Source organism: Gymnogyps californianus, chromosome 18, assembly GCF_018139145.2.
Source record: "Gymnogyps californianus isolate 813 chromosome 18, ASM1813914v2, whole genome shotgun sequence".
NCBI lineage: Eukaryota > Metazoa > Chordata > Aves > Accipitriformes > Cathartidae > Gymnogyps > Gymnogyps californianus.
Window position 1 is genome coordinate 7154231 of NC_059488.1, and position 21906 is coordinate 7176136.

Genomic DNA, 21906 nt, shown 5'->3' on the forward strand with positions numbered 1-21906 from the left:
GACTGGGCTGCCCCATGGCAGCAGGCAGGGACAGGACCCCCACTGTGGGTACTGGTGTGGAGGCGTTGGGGGGTGTCACAGACTCACAACCCAGCCAGGTTGGTGTGAGTGGGGGAGCAGTGGGGTCCCCATAAATCAGTGTGGTGAGAGAAGAGGGTGCTGGGTCTGCTCCAAAGCCTTTCCCCCACCCCCTCGTGATTTTGGGGCTGCGAGAAAAGTGGTGACCCCCCCCCAATTTAAGGAAAAACCCACATGTGGGGCATGTATCACCACGAGCTTGTCCCCGAGGCTGAGAAATGGAGGAGCTCAGCTCCATCTGTGCAGCCGAAGGTGCAAACGCCCCCATCCCCGAAGCAATGGGGCCAGGGTGCATCCCGCCGGAGGGGTCCCATCCTGCCTGGCCCCGCGGCCTCGGGACCAGGGTCCCTGGGGGAAGCCCAAACCCCGCAGCCCGGGCTCACATGCGAAGCTTTCGACGTTTCCAGCAGCTTCCACAAGATGGACCTCGGAGCGAGAGGAGGTGCCGGGCAGGGGGACCCGTCCCGTCCCATCCCATCCTGTCCCATCCCATTCCATCCCATCCCGTCCCGCCTGCTCCCGCCATGCCATCCGGAGGAGGCTCAGAGTCCGGCCAGGAGAGCCCCGGCATGGCACGGCCTCTCGGGCTCTGCCTGCTGGCCCTGCTGGGGCTGGGGCTGGGGGTGGGGGGCTCGCCCGCCTGCCAGGACCCCCAGGGCCAGCCCCGCCGCTGCATGCCAGTCTTCGAGAACGCCGCCTTCGGCCGGGCCGCCCAGGCCACCAACACGTGCGGTTCGCCCCCTGAGGACTACTGCCTGCAGATGGGCGCCCGCCATGCCAGCGCCCTGTGCCACCGCTGCGATGCCACCGACCCCCGGCACCACCACAACGCCTCCTTCCTCACCGACTTCCACAGCCAGGAGGAGAGCACCTGGTGGCAGAGCCAGTCCATGGCCTTCGGCATCCAGCACCCCAACTCCGTCAACATCACCCTCCACCTGGGTAAGTGCCGGCAGGAGCCCCCGCGGTGCCAGCGAGGGAAACCGGCGGTGGGTGCATCGAGATCTGGGTGCGGAGACCGGGGGGTGGATGCCTCTGCATCCCGTAGCTCTCGGTGCCAGTTTTGGGTTAAAGACAGGACCCTCCCAAGGGCTTTTAGGGGGTGCAAGGAGGGAGATGCCCTCTGCAAAGCGCTGCGGGTAGATCACTGAAAGGACCCCGGGGAGGGTCTGTCTGTCCCGTCCATCAGCCGAGCCCCAGTCCTTTGCGGAGTGAGGATGCCAGCGACCGTGCCTGCCTGTGCTGCTTCCCAGCCAGCCGTGCCCGGGGTGCCGGCTCTCCCGTTCACCCGAGGCTGCTTTTTACCGATTATGCAAGTTTGTGGAGTAGGAGGAAGGCAGGTCCCTACCCCCGGCCACCCGCCGGGAGAGCCTTGTCCGCTGGGGGTGAGCGCCGTGGGTGCCAAGCCCATGCTGTTTCGCCCCCGTGCATTGCTGAGGATGCCCAGTATGTCTCGGGGGGCAGAGATCTGCACACACCGCGCAGCCCCGGCAGGTTTCCCCGGCTGGGATCTGACCCTCTATGTTTTAAATATTGTGCAAGCCGCCCGCTTGGAGGGTATTTAAACCCATGGGGCATGCCTGGCATTTTAAAAAGGTTTTTTAACATTTTCCTGCCATCTAAACTACCCTGGCTATTGGCCAGCACCGTAAAATCTTCATTCTCTGCAGTCTCCTGCCATCTGCATGCCGAAGGGGGGTAGCGGAGGGGCTGCGGTCAGAGCCGGTAAGGGGACAGCCGAGCACTGGTGTGGCATGGAGTTGTGCTGGTGGGAGCCGGCAGCCAGGGTCGGGGTGACAGTGGAGGGTCTGTGCCTGCCCCGGCAGTGACATGGGAGCTGCCCGGCTGGGCGGAGGTCGCCGCTTTCCCAGGCCCTTGCGAGCGGGCAGACATCTGGTCCTCGTCCCCGGGCCAGGGCTGGGCTCCCCGCCGGGCATGAGAAGCGATGCCGGAGGACCCTGTCATCTCCACTCCCTGCTCCCACTCCTGCCGGCCCCGCGGGAGGGGATCTGCCGGCCTCTTGCCTATCTAACGTAGGCTGTCAGATTGCCCCAGATTCATTTGTGTTTGACCTGGAGCACAGACAACCCGAATGCAACCTGCGTGGCTGAGCAAGCTGCCGCCGGGCAAGTTTGCAGCCACCAGTCCCAGCTCGGCACACAGATATGCGTGGGCTCGGGCACGCTGATGCGTGCAGCAGCCCCTTGCCCCAGCCCGAGCTCCCCAAGCCTCGGAGCTTGCTTCCCAGGCTCTGTCTTTCTTCTGGCTTTTCCCCGGCTTCTCTGCGGGCTCTGTTGGACCCCGCACTCGGGTTTCCAGTGGAGTCTTGTCCAGTCCCTGTGACCGCCCTGCTGTGTCTGTCTCCCATTAACACATCCAAGGCCATAACATTGCATCGAGCTCATCTTCAGCCCTGGTCCCTGCGTCCCTCCCTGAGCTGGAGCATCTCCCTGCAAATGTACCCTTCTTCCTGCACGGCTCGTATATCTTGCCATGCTAAAAAGTGCCATTTTGGTGCCCGGCACATTGCTGTCTGACCTTTCCCATAGCTGCCGGGCCCCGTTCTTGTCCCAGCTGCAGCCCTTTTTATTGGTACCTTAATGCTTTTATTTGGGTTATGGAGCAAAAGCCCAACCAGCGCCTGCAGCCCCCGGGGAGGTGGCCCGGGATGAGTCCTCGCTCGTGAGCTCCACCGAGTAATTGGGTTTTTTAACCCACGTAGTGTGTCCCTGCCAGCCTGCTCGCCTTGCTCAGTCCCGAGTCAGATGTCTTGTAGGTTTTCCAGCGTGGTTACCTGGGGAGCTTATTAAGTAAGATATCGAAAGAGTTGGACAAGACTTGTGTTTACCTGCATACTGTTGATTGGCGATAATTAGATTATCTTCCTTTAAATCCCTCTTCTCTGCGAGGTTTCAGCCGTGCTGTTACAGTGCATTGGACTCGGAGCAGATTGATAATCCTGAGCGCCCGTGGCCATTGCATTTACCCTGCCAGACATCAGGGAGGAACCCAAAATATCCGCGGGCTTGCAAAGGCAAGAGGCACCGGGGCTCCTCGGGTAGCTCTCTGAATGCCAACGGCTCATTTCAGTGTCTAGATCAGGCGGTATCTGCATCTGTGCCTCTGACTCTGATTTTCCTGTGGGATGTGAGCCTGCAGTGGGCTCCCGGGGCTGAGGTTTGGGGGGGCCAGAGGTGGCTGGGGACACGTAGGTGACATGACTGTCCCGCACGCTCCTCTCTCTGCTCCAAAATCCTCTGCCTGGAGCCCACAGCGCAGTACGAGCTGCAGTTTAGGCTCTGCAGGAGGTGGGTGAACACTTTGTTCAGAGGACAGCACAGCGGGGAGAGCATCCAGGGGTCCCGGTGCTGTCACCCTCAGCTGCCTGCACACCCTCCCAGCATCCCTGTCCCGCAGCACGCCCAGCTTTGGGACACATCACATCTTCCCGAGCAGGAAAGGGGAGACAACCAGCCTGGGTTATTTTCTGGATTTTTTCTTCCTAAGCAGAATTTGGCTGATTAAAACGCATGTCTGGGAAAAGCACGCGCTCCCTCGGGATGATTCCTCAGGGCAGCGGGTCTCCTCCATCCCAGCTGGAGGCACCGAGATCGGGCTCCCCCAGGCCAGCCACCCCCTCCCCTCGCGCGGGGCCGCTTGGGGCAAGGGCTGTTTATTGACACAGCGTCAAGCTCCCTTCCTCTCCCAGAAGAAACTGCTCCGGGAGGTGAGGGCCCTGACCTCGCTGTTTTGGTAGGCATCCCCCCCGGGACTGTGCTGTCTGGGAACCGGCACCCGCTGGGCGTCCCCCCCGCCGTGGGGTGCAGGGCAGGGGCACCCCTGCTGTCGCCAGCCCGGAGGGGTCCCGGAGGGAGGTGAGTTTGGGGAGAGGCACAGAGGAGTGCGGCAGCAGCAGGACAGTCTGGTTGCAGCCCCTTTTTGGCCCTTGTCACCTCTGGGTGGGCTGTGAGTGGGTCTGTCCCCCCCCCGGCTGCGTAGCCGGGTGCTCCCTGCATCCCTGATGGGAGGCAGCTGCTTTTCCCAGCACCAGTAGCCAGGCTGCCTCAGCTCCCCTGCAGCAAAGTCGCAGCACATATGCGACAGTATTCATATGGGCCCAATTAAAGGCTTGTTTTCCTAGTCCCGGAATAACCCCTCTAACATTCCCAACTCATTATCTTTTCAAATAAAGCCAAAACCTTGCAGCTAATTGTTTTGTGCTGTCAGGAGCAGCGCTGTTATGGAGCAATCCAGTCTTTGAGCTGGTCCTTCATCTCTGGCAATTAAGCGATTCTGATGTTCACTTTGGTGTTTTCTTTTCCCCTTTTTGCTAATTCTTTCAAGTGCTTTCAGAGCTGTGCCGGCTGCCTCGGGGATTGGTGGCCTTTCTTTGTCTTCATCCCAGCAAAGACGGCAGTGACGCCGGGTCCCAGCAAGCAGCTCCCTGGGAAGGGACCAGCCTTGAACCTTTCCGCCTCCCCATCCCTGTGGCACCGCTGCCCCGGGGATGCTGCTCAGTGCCGTGGGCCTGACTCTTCCCCCCCGGCTGCTGGTTAGCGCTTGGCTTTGCAGCAGCTCCTTGCCCATGCAACCCGCCTGGTGCATCCACGCAATGGGTGGGCGGCTGCATTGGGGTGAGAGCCAATTTGGAGCTGGACGGGGTTTGGGCTGCAGCGAGGAGGAGCTGATTAAGGGCAACTGGATGGTGATTGCTCCTCTTTTAGCTGTGGCGGGGAGAGGGGGACACTGCCCGCCATGGGAGCAGGGGGATGCCGGCAGCCGCGCAGGATGGGTCACCGGGATAATTTCAGCCCTGGCGCAGGCTGTGGTGCCCATCAGGCAGCTGGTAGAGGGTGACGGCATGGCGGGTCTGTCCCCAGGCAAAGCCTATGAGATCACCTACGTGCGGCTGAAGTTTCACACCAGCCGCCCCGAGAGCTTCGCCATCTACAAGCGCAGCCGCGCCGAGGGGCCCTGGGTGCCCTTCCAGTACTACAGCGCGTCCTGCGAGAAGACCTACGGGAAGCGGCAGCGGCACTACCTGCGGCCGGGGGAGGACGAGCAGGTGGCTTTCTGCACCGACGAATTCAGCGACATCTCCCCGCTGAGCGGGGGCAACGTGGCCTTCTCCACCCTCGAGGGACGGCCCAGCGCCTACAATTTCGATGGAAGCCCCGCGCTGCAGGTGCCGCCGGAGCGGGAGGGAGGGGGGTGCATGGTCCCCCGGGGCCGAGGGCACTCATGCAGCCACCCGGGGTAAAAGTGCCTGTGATGCCCTGCATCCCTGTAAGAAAAGGTGCAGGATGCGTCCCAGTCGGCGTGGGGAGCTGGTGGCCCAGACCCCTCGCCAAGGCACCTTCCCCATGTCCCCTGCAGGAGTGGGTGACCGTCACCGACCTGCTCATCTCCTTGAACCGGCTCAACACATTTGGGGATGACATCTTCAAGGACCCCAAGGTGCTGCAGTCATACTACTATGCCATCTCCGACTTCTCCGTCGGCGGCAGGTGAGGGGCAGCCAGACCGGGGTGAGGGCAGGAGTGGGGGGACCTTCCCGGGACTGTGGGGCTGGGGCAGCTGCTCCCCACCTCAGTCTTGTTTGAATTGCATTTTTGGGGCAAACCGCTCAGATGTGGCTTCCTCCATGTGTAAACTGGGCTGGCAGCACAGAGACGGGTGATGAAACCTGGAGCCCTTCCAGTTATGCAGAAAGGAGGTCTTTTCCCCCCAAGCCCTCTCCATTTGCCACCAGCTGTATTTGCTTTGCCTCCTCCCAGCCCCATGGCTTTTAATGACGCTGGGGCTCATGTTGCTCCTCCTGTAGCCCTGCTTGGTCCCTGGGCACAGCAAAAGAGGGGTTCCAGGGTGTCAGCAGAGTGATGCCCTGAGGCTGCGGGAGGCTGGTGGAGGAGCTTGGAGTCAGCACGGCCACGGCCCAAGGAGCCAGAGCAGCCGCCGGCGGGATGGGGGAGCTGATGTGGGACAGAGATGCCGATGGCACTCACTCGGTGCTGCCCGTGGGCTGTGCTGCGTGTGCCCTTCCCCAGCTGGGAGGAGTGGGAAATCTCTCCATCCCAGTGAGAGCTGCCTCCCCCTGGGGCAGCGGGGCCAGGGCTGTTCCCAGCCGGCCGGCAGCCCCCGTTGCTGTCGTCTCACCCCGCCGGGCCCCAGCAGCTGGAGTTGGTGAGCATCTTGCACGGGCCACCCTCAGCGTGCGACCTCCCAGCTGGCCGGGTCAGGAGCGCCTCGGGGACATGGCAGGCGGCCTCGACACTGTCACAGCCCAAGCTGCTTTCTGCTCCATTCCTCGCCCCACAGCCGCTCCAGGCGGTGCTCAGAGCGGCTCATCCCCGTGCCGGGGTCTCGCTGCAGGTGCAAATGCAATGGTCACGCCAGTGAGTGTGCGCCGGACGAGGCTGGGCAGCTGGTCTGCGTGTGCCAGCACAACACGGCCGGCACCGACTGCGAGCGCTGCCAGCCCTTCTACCAGGACCGGCCCTGGGCTCGCGGCACCGCTGAGGCCGCCAACGAATGTCTCCGTGAGTATCGCCCGGGGTTGCGCCAGGGCTGGCTCCGTGGTCACGGTGTGTGGCTGGCCCTGACGGGCTGCGCTGGTGCTGCACCGGCTCGTCCGTCAGCTCCTGCGGGAAGAAAGCGCCTGCTCCATTTTGCAAGGCTGCTCTGGCCAGGGAGGGAGGATTTGCACCCCAGGGCCCCCCTTCACAGCATCACCCTGAGGAGCCCCCAACATTTCCTTACCCCATGAGTGCAGCCATCTGCTCCGTGCATGGTGCTGCATCCACCGCTGCTCCCAATGGCAGAGGCATTGCCGAAAGCTCGCGCCGCTGAGCCAAGCAAGCCCCTCTGGCTCATCCAACCCCCCCAGGAGGCTGCTTTAACCCCTGGGTGAGCCCCGTGTCCCCCAGATGCTGACCACCCCTCCTGCCTCCCCCCCAGCTTGCAACTGCAGCGGCCACTCGGACGAGTGCTTCTATGACTGGGAGCTGTACCGGCGTAGCGGGCACGGGGGCCACTGCCGCAACTGCCGCGACAACACGGCCGGGCCCCACTGCGAGCGCTGCCGGCAGAACTACTACCGCTGGGAGCAGCAGGCAGCCTGCCAGCCCTGCCACTGCCACCCCGCAGGTGCGTGGGGCTGCACCGAGCCGGGCTCCAGCTGCAAAACCCCTGCCCTAGCCGGGGCTTGGCTGGGAGGGATGGTTTTCGTCGGTTCTCGCTTGCCCAAGGTCTCCCCATCTCCCCTCCCCGTGTCTCCCCCCGGCTGAGGTTAAGCCTCAGGGCTGGCCGGGGTCCCCGCAGGCTCCCTGCAGCCCCAGTGCGACAGCTCGGGGACCTGCCTCTGCAAAGCCAACGTGACGGGCTGGAAGTGTGAGCGCTGCAAGGACGGCTACCACAGCCTCAGCGAAGGCGGCTGCAGGTGAGGAGAAGCCCGGCCCCGGGCAGGAGCAGTGGGAAGGGACCAGGGCTCACCTTATGTCTTCGTCTCGCCCCATCCAGACCCTGCGCCTGTGACCCAGTGGGCAGCGTGGGCACCTGCGACCCCAACACAGGTCACTGCACCTGCAAGGAGAGGGTGGAGGGGCACTTGTGCAACAGGTAAGCACCACGGCCCCGGGATAGGGACGGGACCACAGCCCCTTTCCAGGCTGGGCTCTGTGCCGGGGCTCGGTGGTCAGTGCCAGGCAGGCATCTTCACTCCCGTGGGACATTGCTGCTTCCCCAGCCCCCACACATGACCCCTCGCAGGGGCTTCGCAATGGGAATCCTGCGGGGTCACTCCCTGCAGAGGCCCTGGCTGGCTGGTGAGGCCGTGGGGCTGCATCTCTCCAGACCACTGGGACTGGGGTCACTCAGAACTGCCACCAGTGTCCCCCTCTGGGATGCTGCTGTGGTCCCCTGCGGCTCTGCCTGTCCCGTGCCACCTGCTCCTGTTTCCTCCCCGTGCCCAGGTGCCAGCCAGGCTGGTTTAACCTGCAGCCCCACAACCCCGCCGGCTGCACCAGCTGCTTCTGCTACGGCCACTCCACCGCCTGCACGGCGGCAGATGGCTACGAGGTGACCCACGTCCACTCCGACTTCAGCCAAGGTACCGACCCCCCAGCCCCGGGCGAAACGGAGGGCGCAGCGGCACCAACTCCAGCCAAAAAACTCCAGCAGTTTGGGAAGGCTGGAGCTGAGCATCCCCCTTTGGGGCGAACTGGTGGTGACGGTTGGAGGGGGTTTTCTCTGGCTCACCCCTATTTTGCTGTTAAACCTCTGTTTTTGCCCCCAGCTCCATGGGGACAGGCTCTCCCTGGGTCCCCACAGCGTCCCTGCATGCCAACCTGCTCCTGGGGCTCTGCATGGCTCAGGGAGGGCTGCAGAGCTGGGCACAGCTGTCCCACCACACCAGGGACTGCAAGAGCACTAAAAATCAGCTCAGAAAGATAAAAACTGAAAGGATGGAGCCTGGTGGGAACTTTCCCCCTTATTCCCTCCTCTCCCCATCCTCGGCTGGGATGGGGCAGGGCAGGCGGGGGCCGGGGGAGTGGGATGGGGTGCTCTTGCCCAGCTGCAGCCAGGGCTGTGCGTGGCAGGGCTGGATGTGTGCGGGATGTTCGGGGAAACCCTGCCATCTGCCGCACAGCCTGACGTGTGCATCCCTGGCTGCGGGCACGCCGCGGCTCCCACCGCAGCCCCCGCTCACCGGGACCCCCGCCTGCGCCCCGGCAGCGTACAGGCACCCATCACGGGCAGCCTGGCTCTCTGCCTTGGCTGTACCCCGACGGGGTGTGCGCACCAGCGAGCAGATGGATGCAAACACGCCAGGCACGGGTTTATCCTGATTGCCTTTAAACCATGCCGCCAATTGCTGCACTCCTGTCATGTCTTCCACGGCCTTGAAACGGAGCCAGGCTTTAAACCGAGTCTTTTTTCCTCCCTGCATGCAGCCAGTTTGGGGCTGCTCCTTTAGGGACAGGTTTGGCAGAGCCCTGGGCTGGGTTGCAAGAGGCTCAGCACGGCCGGGCAGCGAGGGGCAGGGTGCAGGCACCCACCCTCCTAAAGCCCTGCTCCCCAAAGCGCTCCCCAATCCGCAGCTGAGCTGGATCAGCTGGAATTTTCCTGTGCTGGGTGAAAGGGTCCAAATTCGGGATGATTTGATAATCGAGCGCAGCCCACTCGAGAGCTGGGGAGGGATTTCCAAGTGTTCATCCTGCGGGCACCTGGGGCTGGAAGAAATAACTAACCCTGGGGAGCGGTGGGGGGAGTTTAACTGATTTCCAAAGGAAACCAACTTAATGCAATTACGCCCCGTCTCTCCGTGGGCTTCCTGCACTCTCCAGCCCACAGTAACTTTGGAACCGTAGCACAGGCAGAGGGGCAAAAGTTTAAAGATAATAATTTCCTCCAAATCTAAGAAAATAAACAGATGGGGTGGATGACTAGGGCCACTCTCCAGCGCATGAGAGCACAGAGCCCGAGCTGAGCATGGTGTTACAAAGAGCTGGCCCCTCACAAGACCCTGGAGCATCTCAGGAGGAGGGACAGAGCCCCCGAAAGCAGCACCCCGCTGGTGCTGGGCTGGCGGGGACTCGCTGCTCCCTTCACCCGTGCACCGCCGCTGTGTGCCATCATGCAGGGCTGGAGGGCTGGGCTGCTGCAGCTCCGGGCACTGCAGACCTGCCTCTGCGCTGGGCTGATGGGGAGATCGTCACCGAGTGGGATGGAGAGGAGCCGGTGGATTTTCTTGCACCAGGTATCATGTGTGCTGGGTCCCTGGGGTCCTGCTCTGCCATGGGGAAAGCCCTCGTGGGACATCACACTGCTACGCCAGTGTGTGAGGCACTGGGTTCCATCCCAGAGCTGAGCATGTTTCAATAACACAAGGTGGTGGTGGGGATTGGAGCGGTGGACTGGGACCCTGGGAGGGCAGGTTGGAGCTGGCCCTGCTCTAGGAGGGTGACCTCCTGGTGATGCTGGTGGGAACAGGACTGCACCGGCAGCCCCAGCAGAGCTGGTACCTCCGTGTCCTACAGACTTTGCTCCTCTCTCCCCTCGCAGAGAAGTTTCTGCATAACCAGCGTCTCAGTTACGGGCAGCTCCTGTCCCTACTGCTAGAGGTGGAGGGGAACGGGACAGGGACAGAGAGCGGGGTGCCCCTGCTCCCGGTCCAGCTGGTGCTGGAGGGTGAGGGGATGGAGATCACCATGTCCAGCAGCGAGAGCCAGCCCCAGCGCGGAAAGCAGGCTGTCACCTTCAGGTACCCGTCATGGCACTTTGGGGAGCCTCGGCTGGGTTTGGGACACAGTGTGTCTGACCTTGCCTGGGCTGCCCTGTGCTCTGGGGTTCAGCCCTGCTCCCTGCCTCCCTCCGGGACTTAACTGTGCCCCCATTGCTGCGCCTGGGTCCCGGTTGGGGAGCTGAGCTGTCCTGCGGCATGTGGCTGTCAGGATGGCCCTGTCCTTCCTCCCACGCTCCCTCTCCAACAGGCTGCACGAGGCAGAGGAGGGTGCGGAGCCTTCGCTGTCGGCCTTCAGCTTCCAGCGCCTGCTCTCCAACCTGACCGCCCTCCGCCTCCGCGTCAGCCGCGGCCCCATGCAAGGTGGGTGGCTCCACGCAACGTCCCCATGGGGACCAAGCTGGGGACATCAAAGCAGCATTAGGCTCTCAGAGATGAGAGGCATTGCAGGGGGTGTGTTGGGGCAGGGGCTGGCTCCTCTCTGTGAACACCCCTGGGCTCTCCAGGAGGTATTTTGGGATCTCCTACGCCTGTCTGGAGCATTCCCAGGCAGGATGGAGAGAGCAGGGTCGGGGGACGGGCCATCCCATTCTCACGCTGCTCTCCCCTCTCACAGGCAGGCTGTCCCTGAGCAAGGTCCAGCTCACGTCTGCTCGCCCTGGGCCAGGGGTGCGGGCGGGCTGGGTAGAGGAGTGCATGTGTCCTCTGGGCTACGCCGGGCAGTTCTGCCAGTCCTGCGCGCCCGGCTTCAAGCGGGAGATCTCCTTCGGTGGCCCCCTCGTCAGCTGCGTGCCCTGCGCCTGCAACCAGCACGGGGACTGTCACCCCCTCACAGGTGCGCATCCCCTGGCCCCTCCACTCGCCCCATTGCTACGTGCAGGGGTGGCAAATCTATGTCTTTGCTTGTTTCTGAGGGATTTCTGAGGGAGATTCAGCATTCTGAGGGATGCCGGAAACCATCTGTGAGGTTGCGGTACCCAAAACTTGCAAGTTTAATTGCTTGGCTGGTTGTAGGGACTGGGTTCATAACGGCAAAGGCAGAGATAATTAATGAAGCGCAATAACGGTGGTGATTTATAATGAGGGGCATATTTCATGGTACTTTATGACCTTAAAGAAGGAGAAAGGAAGGGTGCTGGTCCTCAGAGGAGTGGGGAGGCAGGGGTCAGGGCAGCAGAGAGGCAGAAGGTTTTGCCAGAACGGGTCTCACAGGCAGCATCGCTGCCCAAGGAGCAGAGCAGGACTGGGCACAGCCTGGGTGCCTGCAAACTGGGGGTGAACCTGAGCAGAGAAACAAGTAAAAAAGCAGGAAAATACAGCGGTGCCAGGCTTGCGGGAAGGCACCAGAGGAGCCCGCTCTCGTGCTGCCAGCCCAAGCCCTGCTCTGCCTCCACACCCAGCTCAGAGGTGCGTGACTGCAGTAGGGACTGTGGCTTGAAGGGAGGAAAAAGCAAAAGCAAAGTCTTTAGGGCAGCGTGGCTGTGTCTGGAGTGGTTTGCGGGGTGTTGGCTCTCCCCTCTCCTGCCAGGCAAAGTGTCTGGATGGCTTTGGTTGGGGAAGGGGGGCAGGATTGCAAACCGCTGCCCTGGAGCTTGAGGTGGCTGCGTGAATCCAGCACCAGCCTCGCTGCTGTCAGCCCCGAGGAGAGGCAGATCAGAGCCATGAGAGGCTCGTGAGATGCTGCTTCGCTCCCCGTCCACCCCTGCAGAAAGCAGCAGCTCAGATCGGTGCTGCAAAGAGCTTGGAAACAAGATGATGCATTTGGTACCCAGACGGAGCCCCTGGGGCTCCTCGCTGGCTGGCTCCCCTCGCTGAGGAGCGACAGTAGTGTATGGCCGGGATGGAAAGGGCTGGAAGAGGCGTTGGGCTCAGCAAGTGCCCCTGCCCTGCCAGCGGAAACGCTGCAGCAGCTCTGCAAACTCGCCCCTCGTCTCGCAGAGCCGGGGCTGGCGCCGCCGACTGCACAATCCCCAGGGACGGGGCCAGGTTTTTGATGTCCCGGCCCGGGCACTGCCAGCCCGAGCCAGCCCACACGCTTCCTTTTGTTTATTGTTCCACTCCTTCCTGCCACCCACTTTTCCTTTCTCTTCCATCGTCCAGCTCTGCCTGGATGTGGGGAAAATGGAGAAATGTCCATTCCCTCCTGTGCAACCCGCCTGGTATGACCCGACCCCACAAATCATGAGGAAAAATGCTCCCCCTGGGTCCTTCTCTCTCTCCAGTCAAGCAGAGCATCCGCCTGGAGGTGGGGGGTTCCTTGAGCATCCTTCCTCCTCTTCCTCCTCCTCCTCCTCCTCCTCCCAGCTGATTTCGGAAGGCCGTGACTCACCGGCTCGGCTCGCGAGGAGACGCTGGCTCCCCACTGGGTGCTGGCCGGCTGCTTGTGTTTTCCATGACAGGCTGGAAACGACGTGCCTCGTTGCTGAGAAATGTGTTGTCGATTATCACAGGCGCCGACAGCCTCTGTGCACGTTGATGGTGCTGCCTGCGTGCGCCAGCGCCGCCTCGTCCCCACGCCACGGGGGAGCACGGGGCTGGCGCTGGGGCCCCAGCGTCCTCTCCAAAACCTTCTCTCTTGAGCAAGGACGGGGCAGGGAGGGAAAATGTTCTGAGTCCTGGTTGAGGACGTGCAATTCCAGCGTGATCCTTTGGCTGGAGCTGCGCATCCCTCTCGGCACCCACAGTGTACCACGATCAGCACAACCCTCCCGCAGTCCCCGCTGTTATTCGGGGCTGGGTTTTTGCAGACCCTTAGCTCTGTTTTCCTCCTCGCAGGGCACTGCCAGTGCTTGCACAATACAGAAGGTCCCTCCTGCGAGCGCTGCAGCCCCGGGTTTTATGGCAACCCCTTCGTAGGGCACTTCGATGACTGCAAGCCGTGCCCCTGCCCCGGCCGCTCGCCCTGCACCGAGGTGCCTGGCAGCGGGGAGGTGGTCTGCACCCACTGCCCCCCGGGGCAGAGAGGTGAGGCTGGGGGTGGGTGGGCAAGGGGGGCCATGGGCAGCACTGACACAGCCGGACCCTTCCCACCTTTTCTCCTTCCCCAGGAAAACGCTGCGAGCTCTGCGACGATGGGTTTTTCGGGGACCCTCTGGGGCAGAGGGGTCCCGTGCATCCCTGCGTCCCCTGCCAGTGTCACAGGAACGTGGATCTCAACGCCGTGGGGAACTGCGACCCCGTGTCCGGCCGGTGCCTGCGCTGCCTGTACAACACGACGGGCGAGCACTGTGAGAGGTGTCAGCCGGGCTTCTACGGGAACGCGCTGGCTCCCGACCCTGCAGGGAAGTGTGCACGTATGTATGGCCCTGGGGGCTGGCCCTGCTCCCCTGGGTCCCACTGCAGCCAAAATCCTCCCAGCAGTGGAGGCAGAGGGTGGAAAGGGGATGCCCAGCAGGTTTAGGGGCTGATTGATGGTCCAGGTTGGCCCCAAATGCTCAGGAATGGCCTTTGCCCCCTCTCTCTGCTGCTGTCCTTCCCTGGAGACACCCTGGTCTGCAGGAGCTCAGCCTCTTGGAGCCCTTGTTTGATGTGGGGGGACAGCCCTCCACGTTGTGGGGGGCTCAGCCCTGGCGCCCCATTCCCACAGTCCCATCTGCCAGCCGCATGCCGGGATGTAAGCGGTATTTTGTCTCCCGTAGCTTGTGATTGCAACCCCAACGGCTCAGCCCCGGGGCTGGAGGACTGCGATCCCGGCACAGGCCAGTGCCGCTGCCTCCCGCACGTGACGGGCAGAGCCTGTGGGCTCTGCCAGCCTGGCTACTACAGCCTGCAGCCTGCCGTGGGGTGCAAGAGGTATGTAGGGCACGGCATGGGGCTGCGAGGGGACAGCCGTGGCTCTGCATCCCTGGCTGTGGTCTCTGCTCTTTGCATCCATTGCTCGCTCATCACCCTCCACCTCTCGGTGCCAGCTGCGAGTGCCACCCGACGGGGTCACGGAAGAGCGGGTGCCACGCGCTGACAGGGCAGTGCTCCTGCCAGCCAGGCGTCACAGGGAAGCAATGCGACCGATGCCAACACGGTTTCTTCGGCTTCTCTGCCAGGGGCTGCCGAGGTAACGGGGACGGGGACCGCACCTCAGACCCAAAACTGGGGCTGGCAGCCACAGCGTGACGCCTTTCTGCCACCGTTGCAGCCTGCAACTGCTCCCCACTGGGCTCCGTCACCCCGCAGTGCCACGAGAACAGCACCTGCCTCTGCCACCCTGGCTTTGTGGGCTACAAGTGCGACCAGTGCCAGGCCAACTTCTTCCTCGACCCGCCGAGCTCCCGCTGCCAGCAGTGTCCTGCCTGCTATGGGCTGGTGAAGGATGAGGTATAGCCTGTGCCCTGCTGAGGTGGGCGCAGCACCCCAGCCCCCACACTGCCTCACTGTCCCCCCACATCCCCCTGCATCTCGCCCGCAGGCTGACCGGCTGAAGGCCAGGCTGCAGGAGATGGAGGAATGGCTGCAAAAACCAGGCTGCGACGGCCGCCCAGGCCAGTCCCTCATGCTGGGAGATGCACCCCGGGGAGATGGGCTGCCCAGCCCTCACCTCCTGCAAGGTGCAGGGGACACCCCTTCCCAAAGTCACGGGGGAAGCCCCACATCACCCTTCCAGGGACACCCTGCTCCCGCAGGGTGCTGTGAGATGCTGGGTGGGTGCAAGGAGGTCTCAGGTCAGCGCTGGGTTCAGCACGGGAGACGGGGTGACTGAGAGGGGGAGGACAGCTGGGGGGGCCATGCCTTTTTGTGTAGGACAGAGCGCTGCAGGGATCCTTGCACCCCTGAGGTTTTGGAGTAGCTGGTGATAGGCATTACCGGGGACTGAGAATCGGCACATGGAGTGCCCTTTGGGTGCTGCATCCCTTTCATTAGCTGGCAGAAGGGGGGTTGCTCGGGCATGGGGCAGCCCCACAGCAAGTGGGGAGCCCCAAGCATCTCTGTGGGCAACAAGCAGCTGCTTGTGCTGCCCGCAGGTGCCCGGGCTGCCCTCTCGACGCAGGTGGGGCGGCTGGCAGGGGCACTGGGCACCGCACAGGGCCGTCTCAGCAATGCCAGCCAGGCCACCGGCTGCTCCGGCCACGGACCCCCCAAGACCTGCATCCTGCTGTCGGAGATTGGGGCCACGCTGCAGTCGGCACAGCGGGAGATCCTGCACGCTGCGGACACCCTGGCTACCATGGTGCGGGCTCCTGCCAGCCGCAGGCTCCCAGGGGGGCTGGTGGCCATCCTGGGGGGCAGTGGGATGTGCAGGACTGGTGGGGTGGGATGTGACCAGCACAGCAGGTGAGTGGGAAAGCCTGGGATCCGTGTGGGTATAGCGCTCTTTGCAGCTGAGCCAAGAGGAGCTATTTCCCTTGCTCGCTCCTGTTCGCAAACCTCCTCCAGCCCTTTGGGAGGTTCTCGTTGGTGCTGGGCTGGTGTGGTCTGGAGGTCCCTGCTCCTCACCGCGCTCTCACTGCTGCTGTTTGCGTTTCAAGGAGATTCCCCAGGAAATCCCTCAGCAGCCCACGAACTGGAGCCGCCGGGCGCTGGAGGCACGGGCACTGGCTGAGAGGTACGCTTCCAAGTCTGATCCCAGCGTGCACAGGCAGAGGAGGCTGCCTGCCCAGCTAGGGATGCAGGATGGCTGCTCCTTTCCCAGGAGGCCAATCCTAGTATCATCTCTCTGGGTGTCCTTGTCCCTACAGCCACGAGGATGCCGTGACGCAGGTGGAGGCGGTGGTCAGGAGAGCGCTGCGTGCCTCCAACGCCAGCTCTGAGCTCCTGCGGAGCCTGCTGGAGGGGAATGCGACGTGGGATGTGCAGCGTGAGCTGGAGGCCGGGTGAGGGGCTGGCAGCAAGGGGGGGCTGGCAGGGCACCACAGCCCCTTGCCTCTGGCCAGGTCCCTGTTACAGGACTTGGTCACAGTGATTTGGCATCTGCCCAACAGGGACGTGCTGAGTCCCATCAAACTCATTGCACCACAGTGTTGGAAAGCGGAGAGTCAGGGCGCTCCGTGCTGGGGGTGTTTCAGGGAAAGCCCCCAGCGTTTCCGCCTACACCCGTGTCCGGGGCCAGGTCTCAAGCTGTCATCTCCATCCTTCAAGGGACCAGGGTGACAGCAGTGTCCTGCCCACACAGGTACGAGGAAATCCAGCGGGCACAGGAGGAGCTGGGCGCTGGCGTGGCGGAGGTTGCAGTGGAGGCCAGGAGAGCTTTCACAGCCGTGCAGCAGGCAAACGCAGACATGGCCGAGAAACTTCTGCAGGTGGCTGCACTGGGGCAGGTGAGCAGTGTCCAAGCAGCGTCCAAGCTAAGGCTCCTGCTTGCATCCCTACCCCTAGCTTTACCTGTTGGGCAACGCTGCCTTCCGGGCTGGGAGATGCTCTCGTGGAGCCTTTGGCATCCCTGACCCCGCAGCAGGCACTGCCGGCGCAGGCTGGAGCCCTGGCACAGGACCTGGCAGCGCTGGAGCAGGCAGCGGAGGCACAGGAGCCGTTGGCTCAGCAGGCTGTTGAGGCGTCCCATGCTCTGGCAGCCAGATTGCGCCGGGAGCTGCAGAGGACTCGTGGCTTCGAGCAGGTAATTGCTGCTCACTTGCATGGGGTGTCCCGGCAAAACAAGTGATGGGGACCTACTGTTCCAGCTGGAGCTGTGAGCATGCTGGATGCATCCCTTTCCTGCCTCCCACCTGGGGTACAGGGGGGTGGGTGAGCCCCATCCCCGCTGCTCCAGTGACCAGAGGGACCATGCCTGCACCCAAGGGGTCGGAAGCCGATGTTTTGGGAGACATCTCCCCTGGGGCTCCCGGATCTCTCAAGGAGCTCGCCTGCCAAGCAGGAGTGGGCTGGGACCCACACTTCCCAGCTGGGTGCAGCTCTTCGCCCCCTCTCTGGCTTCACTCCTTCTCTCCTCTCCCCAGCTACGGGACCAGGCTGGCTCTGCCCACAGCACGGCCACCTCGGCCATCTCGCATGGAAAAGCTGTACTTTCCAATGGGGAGTCCCTCCTGGCCAGCTTGGAAGGTAAAAGGCACCAGCTAGAGCATCTCTGGCGACAGCTCCGCTCTCGCCACGCTGCCTCTGGGTGCCAAGGGGAGAAAGGGACAGTTCGGTGATGGCCAGATTATCCCCGCAGGCATGAGGAAGGTGCTGAGCCATCGGAAGGGCCAGGCTGCCCTGAGCAGGAGGATGGCACTTGTGCGGGACAGGGCAATGGTGGAGGCCCAGCGGAAGATTAAACAGGCAGAGAAGACACTGGGAAACTCCTTGTCCGTCTCCACCACAGCCCAGAAGACAGCCAGGGAGGCTGAGCAAGTCTCTGGGGAGAGCGCCAAGGTCTGAACGGAGGGATGTGAGGTGCGGGGAGCCCGTGCCAGGCTGCAGGGCATGGCCTGGCTGGCAGCCATCACAGGCAGAGCCCAGCCTGTTGCAGGCAGGGCTGCAGAGCTCCTAAATACAGCTTCTGCTGCCCATCCAGCACAGCCCACCCTTGTCTGCGTGCAGACCAGGGGGATGCACCCAACCAGGGCTCCAGCCTAGGAGCCAGCTGCAGTCCCCCGGCATGTCCCCAGGTGACCGTCCCCATCTCCATCCCTTTGCAGAGGGCACAGGCTGTGCTGCAGGAGAGCAAGCAGGCCCGCAAGCACGCCAGCCAGCTCGCCACACGTGCCAATGAGACCCAGCAGGAGCTCTCCCGGCAGAAGCATGTGGCTGAGAAGCTCAGGGGGGACCTGGAGGAAGCACACCAGGTGAGTCAGATCCCCTTGGGCAGGTTATGTCCTCCAGAGCCTGGAAGGGGCTTTGCCCACAGCCCAAAGCATAGGGTGCAAGCCAGCTTCTGGGCTCCATGGTATGAGGAATGCCTTGAGGACGTTCCTGGGATTCCCTCCCCTCTCCTGTCCAGCCAAGGGTCAACGGTGTCCCTGATCTGGGTGTCTGTTTGTGTTGGAAGGTGGGGACACAGGTGAGTGAGATGGCAAAAAGTCTCCAGGAAGCCCGGGGCTCGCTCATCTCGGACATCGAGACCCTGAACGACCTGCTGAGCAGCCTAGGTGAGACCCGGGTGGGAGTGGGGTGCAGGCTCCCGGGGAAGGGCCAGGCTGTTGGGGCCCAGGGCTCTCCTGCTCGCTGGTGCTGGGTCTCCTGCTCGCTGGCCACCCGGGCTGAGCTGGGTGCCCTTCGGCTGAGATCGCTCAGGGTCTTAGCAAAGCTTCTTGAGGGCTCATGTCTCGAGAAAAGCCCTGGTGCAGAATGAACTGGGGATTGCTGAATGTGTGTGTTCATGCCTGGTGTGGGGACACTGATCTCCCTTGGCATCTCCAGGAGGAGCACGGTTGGGTCAAGGGCTCAGTCCCTTTGGAGCCGAGGGCTGTGCTGGGCTGGGTTTGCTCCTTGTTGCTGGTTGGTTTTGCTCCAGCTCCTCCTGCTTTGATCATCTGGATACATTTCTGAGCGCTCCAGGACTCTTGCATCCAAGAAGTTTTGCAAAGGGGTGGAAATCATCACCCATCTGTAAGAGAGAGATGTGCCCAGGCCCTGCCTGGAGCCACAGTCCTATTTACTTCTCTGTGATCGCTGGGAAGCTGCAGTGCCTCCATGCCCCGCTGCAGCCACTCCCTACAGTTTGCTTGGTGCCGAGGGTCTGAGCCCCTGGAGCACATCCAGAACCTCTCCTGCCCGGCTCTCTGTCTCTCATCCATGTCCTTTCCCCTTGCCCAGGCAACCTGGAGCAGGCCGTGCAGGCGGAGGCGGTGCTGAGCGCCGGGCGGCGGGAGCTGGAGCGGCTGTGGCTGCGCCTGGCCGCGCCGGGCGCCCTGGCCGGCCAGCTCAGCCTGCTGCAGCGGGAGGCGGCGCGGCAGTGGGAGAAGATCCAGGCGTTCGAGAGCGACTTGGCTGAGATCCGGGCCGACAAGCAGAACCTGGAGGACATTTTGCGGAGCCTCCCCGAGGGCTGCTCGAAGTGGCAGTGACAGGTCCCTGGCCGCTGCCCCATCATCTCCGTGCCCTCCTGCACAGGGAATGGCAGAGCGAAGGACACCCTGCGTTCACCAGCATCGATCCCTCCCACTGCCCTTCACACTGCCCACCATACAATATCACACCCCAGGTCCTTATCCACACCGGTTCAGGCTCAGCGTCCCAAGCGCACTACGGCATGACTTCAGCCACCAGCTCTGTCCTCGGGGCAGGGGGACAACCAGCTACCAGGGACCACCGACCTTTTTGTGCCGGATATGGAGCTATCACAGGGTTGGTCTCTCACCACGGAGTGAACGAAGAACCGTCACAGATCTCCTCCATGCTAGACACATCCCTCCATCCCTCCTTCCCCACTGCAGCACAGCGCACCGGGGAGGGACAGCTTATCAAGTATGTAGCGTACCAAAGCTGTAACACCTCACAGTCCCTCCTGCCCCAGGAGGAGATGAGAGAGGCTGTTGCATGCATGCTGGAAGCTGGACCTGCTGCACAGCACCTTGCAGTGCGATGCTCATGTGCTGTGGTCACAGAGGTGCAGAGATGAATCCCGGTGAAGCCAGGCAGAGAGCTGCTCACCGGAGGGCATGCAGCTTGCTTGCTTCCCAGGGGAAGGGAGTTCTAGCAGGGAGGGCTAAATTGGGGCCAAGGAGAAGCAAAGCTGGACCCTTAAGCAGCTCCTGGCAGGCAGGTGGGGCATCCTCTGCCTGCTGCAGGGTAAGCACAGCTCTGCTCTTGCTGTTCCTTTGCTCCAAGGTAGCGCAAGGTTGCCGCTGCCCACAGCTCTGGTCTTTGGGTCCTGTCCCAGCTCCTCTTGGCTCACTGGATGTCACCAAGTCTGGCTATAAACCAGCCCAATTGCCGGCTGTCCCAGGGGCTGGGTGGCATAGCAATGCACCGGGCGGGGAGGTGGGAGAGCTGACACCTGCAGCTGCATCACCTACAGCCCCACATCAGCACCCGCACACCCTCCCCACTGGAGAGAAGCTGGCTGGTGACACCAGACTGCGCAGCCAGCGTGGGCTGGACAGGGAGCAGCTGGACACGGCCAGCTCCTGCCACTGTCAGTCCCACTTGGTGGCAGAGGTCGGCGGCTGTATCGCCTTTAAAGGAAAGGCATGTGCATTCACCCCGCGCTCCCATGCGGGCTGGTCTGTGGGGCCACGCAGGCAGCAGAGCCAGGTCCTTGTTCAGCCCGCTCTGCACTGGCTGTGCCGTGACTCCAGGTAGCAGCTGAAGTCACTCCCATAAGGCCCATAAGAAAGGAGTCCCCAGGCTGGAGCCTACTTCACTTTTTAACCTGTTTTATCTGTGTTCTTCTGCTCACAGTGCTGGAAATCAGGTTTGCTAAAGTCTTTTGTAACGCTGTATGTAAAACTGCTACCATAGACATGGGATCCCCCCAGCGCTGCCCGGGGTGGGTCCAGCGGTCTGGAAGAGACACAGGATTTTCCTACCATGAACAAACCCCTCTCCCTCCTAATTCTGCACAAAAGCTGCCCATGGAGTGGGGTGCCAGAGCTGCGGCGCTGCAGAAGTGTAATGGCAGGGGCTCCCCTCTCGGTGCCCAAGGACAGCTCTGCAAAAGCAAAACCATGCAGCAGTGAGAGCACAGCGTGATTCGGCTTGGCCAAGAGGCAGGGAGCCACAGCCACTTACTGTCTCCCTGGGAAGACAATTACACGTCTCCAATCAACACACAAATTTGCTGCTGTTACAGAAATGTCAAGCCTCTGCCTTGTGCCTGCTGCTGAAGATGTGGTTCATCCTCCCTCCTGCTCTCCCTGGAACTCTTTTTTTAGCTGGTGACACCTGCCTAGAGCTGTATCCATTAAAAATTCTTAATATAAGACATAGCTGCCCATCCACCTGAGCGCATGGCAGCAGGAGGGGCACATGCTGTACCTGCGCTTGTTGCTTTCTTGAAGAGCAGGGGTAGCTGCGCCCAGGGTTGAAATGCGGCTGCCTCTGGGGTGGTGTGGGGCAACGGTCTGACAATTCTTACTAAAAACCACTTTAGTACAGATCTTTAAAAAAAGGTGTCTAGCTGACCTTTCAGGGGGAGTGAGGGGACTGAGCGCAACCGCCCACCCAAGATCCCGGCCAGGACACGCATCAGCTTGGTCGTGTCTGTCCTGCGGTAGACGCCTTTTCCTGCTGTTCGTGCTCCAGGGCTTATCCAGCACCGACTTGCAAGCGGTTGTGCTTTATCACACCACGGAGTTGCTCCCAAACAACACCTTGCAAAGCTGCTACCGGTACCCGAGTGGGGAGTCCCGAAGCGGCGGTGCAGGGGAGGGGAGGGGGGTGCACCTGCCCCGGGGTGGCTCCGGAGCGGATCCCAGGGGTGCCGCGGGGGCCGCAGCCCCTGTGCACGGCGGGCGGGGTGCTCTCGAGGGTCCCTTCCCCTCCCGCCGCGTCCCTCCCGTCGGGGGCTCGGCCGCTGGAAGCCGACCGGCACCGCTGCCGCTCCGCTGCTTCCCCACCTTGCTCTGGACCTCGCAGTTCTCCAGCAAGAGCCTGCCGAGCGGCTGCACCCCGCGGGTACCGGGCTTGCTTCCCCCCCAGCCCCCCGACCCCGGAGGAGCAGCCCGGAGCGGGGCGGGAGCTGTCAGCCGCCTGTTCTCGGCGGCGGGGAGGGAAGGGGT

General features: G+C 62.7%; 1 protein-coding gene across 3 annotated transcripts; it reads left to right on the forward strand.

Annotated features, from left to right (window-relative positions):
* Positions 1 to 587: 587 nt before the first annotated feature.
* LAMC3 (laminin subunit gamma 3) lies at positions 588 to 21108 on the forward strand. Of its 3 annotated transcripts, none has more exons than XM_050908037.1 (28): positions 588 to 1020; positions 4959 to 5263; positions 5455 to 5585; positions 6451 to 6617; positions 7036 to 7224; positions 7399 to 7516; positions 7597 to 7695; positions 8049 to 8185; positions 9719 to 9835; positions 10141 to 10339; positions 10569 to 10681; positions 10935 to 11153; positions 13094 to 13282; positions 13366 to 13611; positions 13957 to 14110; positions 14227 to 14369; positions 14451 to 14629; positions 14721 to 14859; positions 15274 to 15479; positions 15778 to 15854; positions 15988 to 16122; positions 16422 to 16566; positions 16701 to 16862; positions 17203 to 17305; positions 17418 to 17617; positions 17884 to 18030; positions 18234 to 18333; positions 19001 to 21108. In XM_050908037.1, exons 1-28 carry the CDS (start codon positions 603 to 605, stop codon positions 19249 to 19251), a joined length of 4788 nt encoding a protein of 1595 aa, XP_050763994.1. In that variant the 5' UTR covers positions 588 to 602; the 3' UTR covers positions 19252 to 21108. The 3 variants fall into 3 exon arrangements, with proteins under 3 accessions (XP_050763994.1, XP_050763993.1, XP_050763995.1); XM_050908036.1 differs by having other exon boundaries at positions 911 to 1020; positions 16704 to 16862; XM_050908038.1 differs by lacking the exon at positions 9719 to 9835 and having other exon boundaries at positions 911 to 1020.
* Positions 21109 to 21906: the final 798 nt, after the last annotated feature.

Coding starts and splice junctions, on each gene's coding strand:
- LAMC3 (XM_050908037.1), top strand. CDS start 603: ATGCCATCCGGAGGAGGCTCAGAGTCCGGCCAGGAGAGCCCCGGCATG. Junction 7,225..7,398: donor CTGCCACTGCCACCCCGCAG/GTGCGTGGGGCT, acceptor GGGTCCCCGCAG/GCTCCCTGCAGCCCCAGTGC. Junction 10,340..10,568: donor AAGCAGGCTGTCACCTTCAG/GTACCCGTCATG, acceptor CCTCTCCAACAG/GCTGCACGAGGCAGAGGAGG.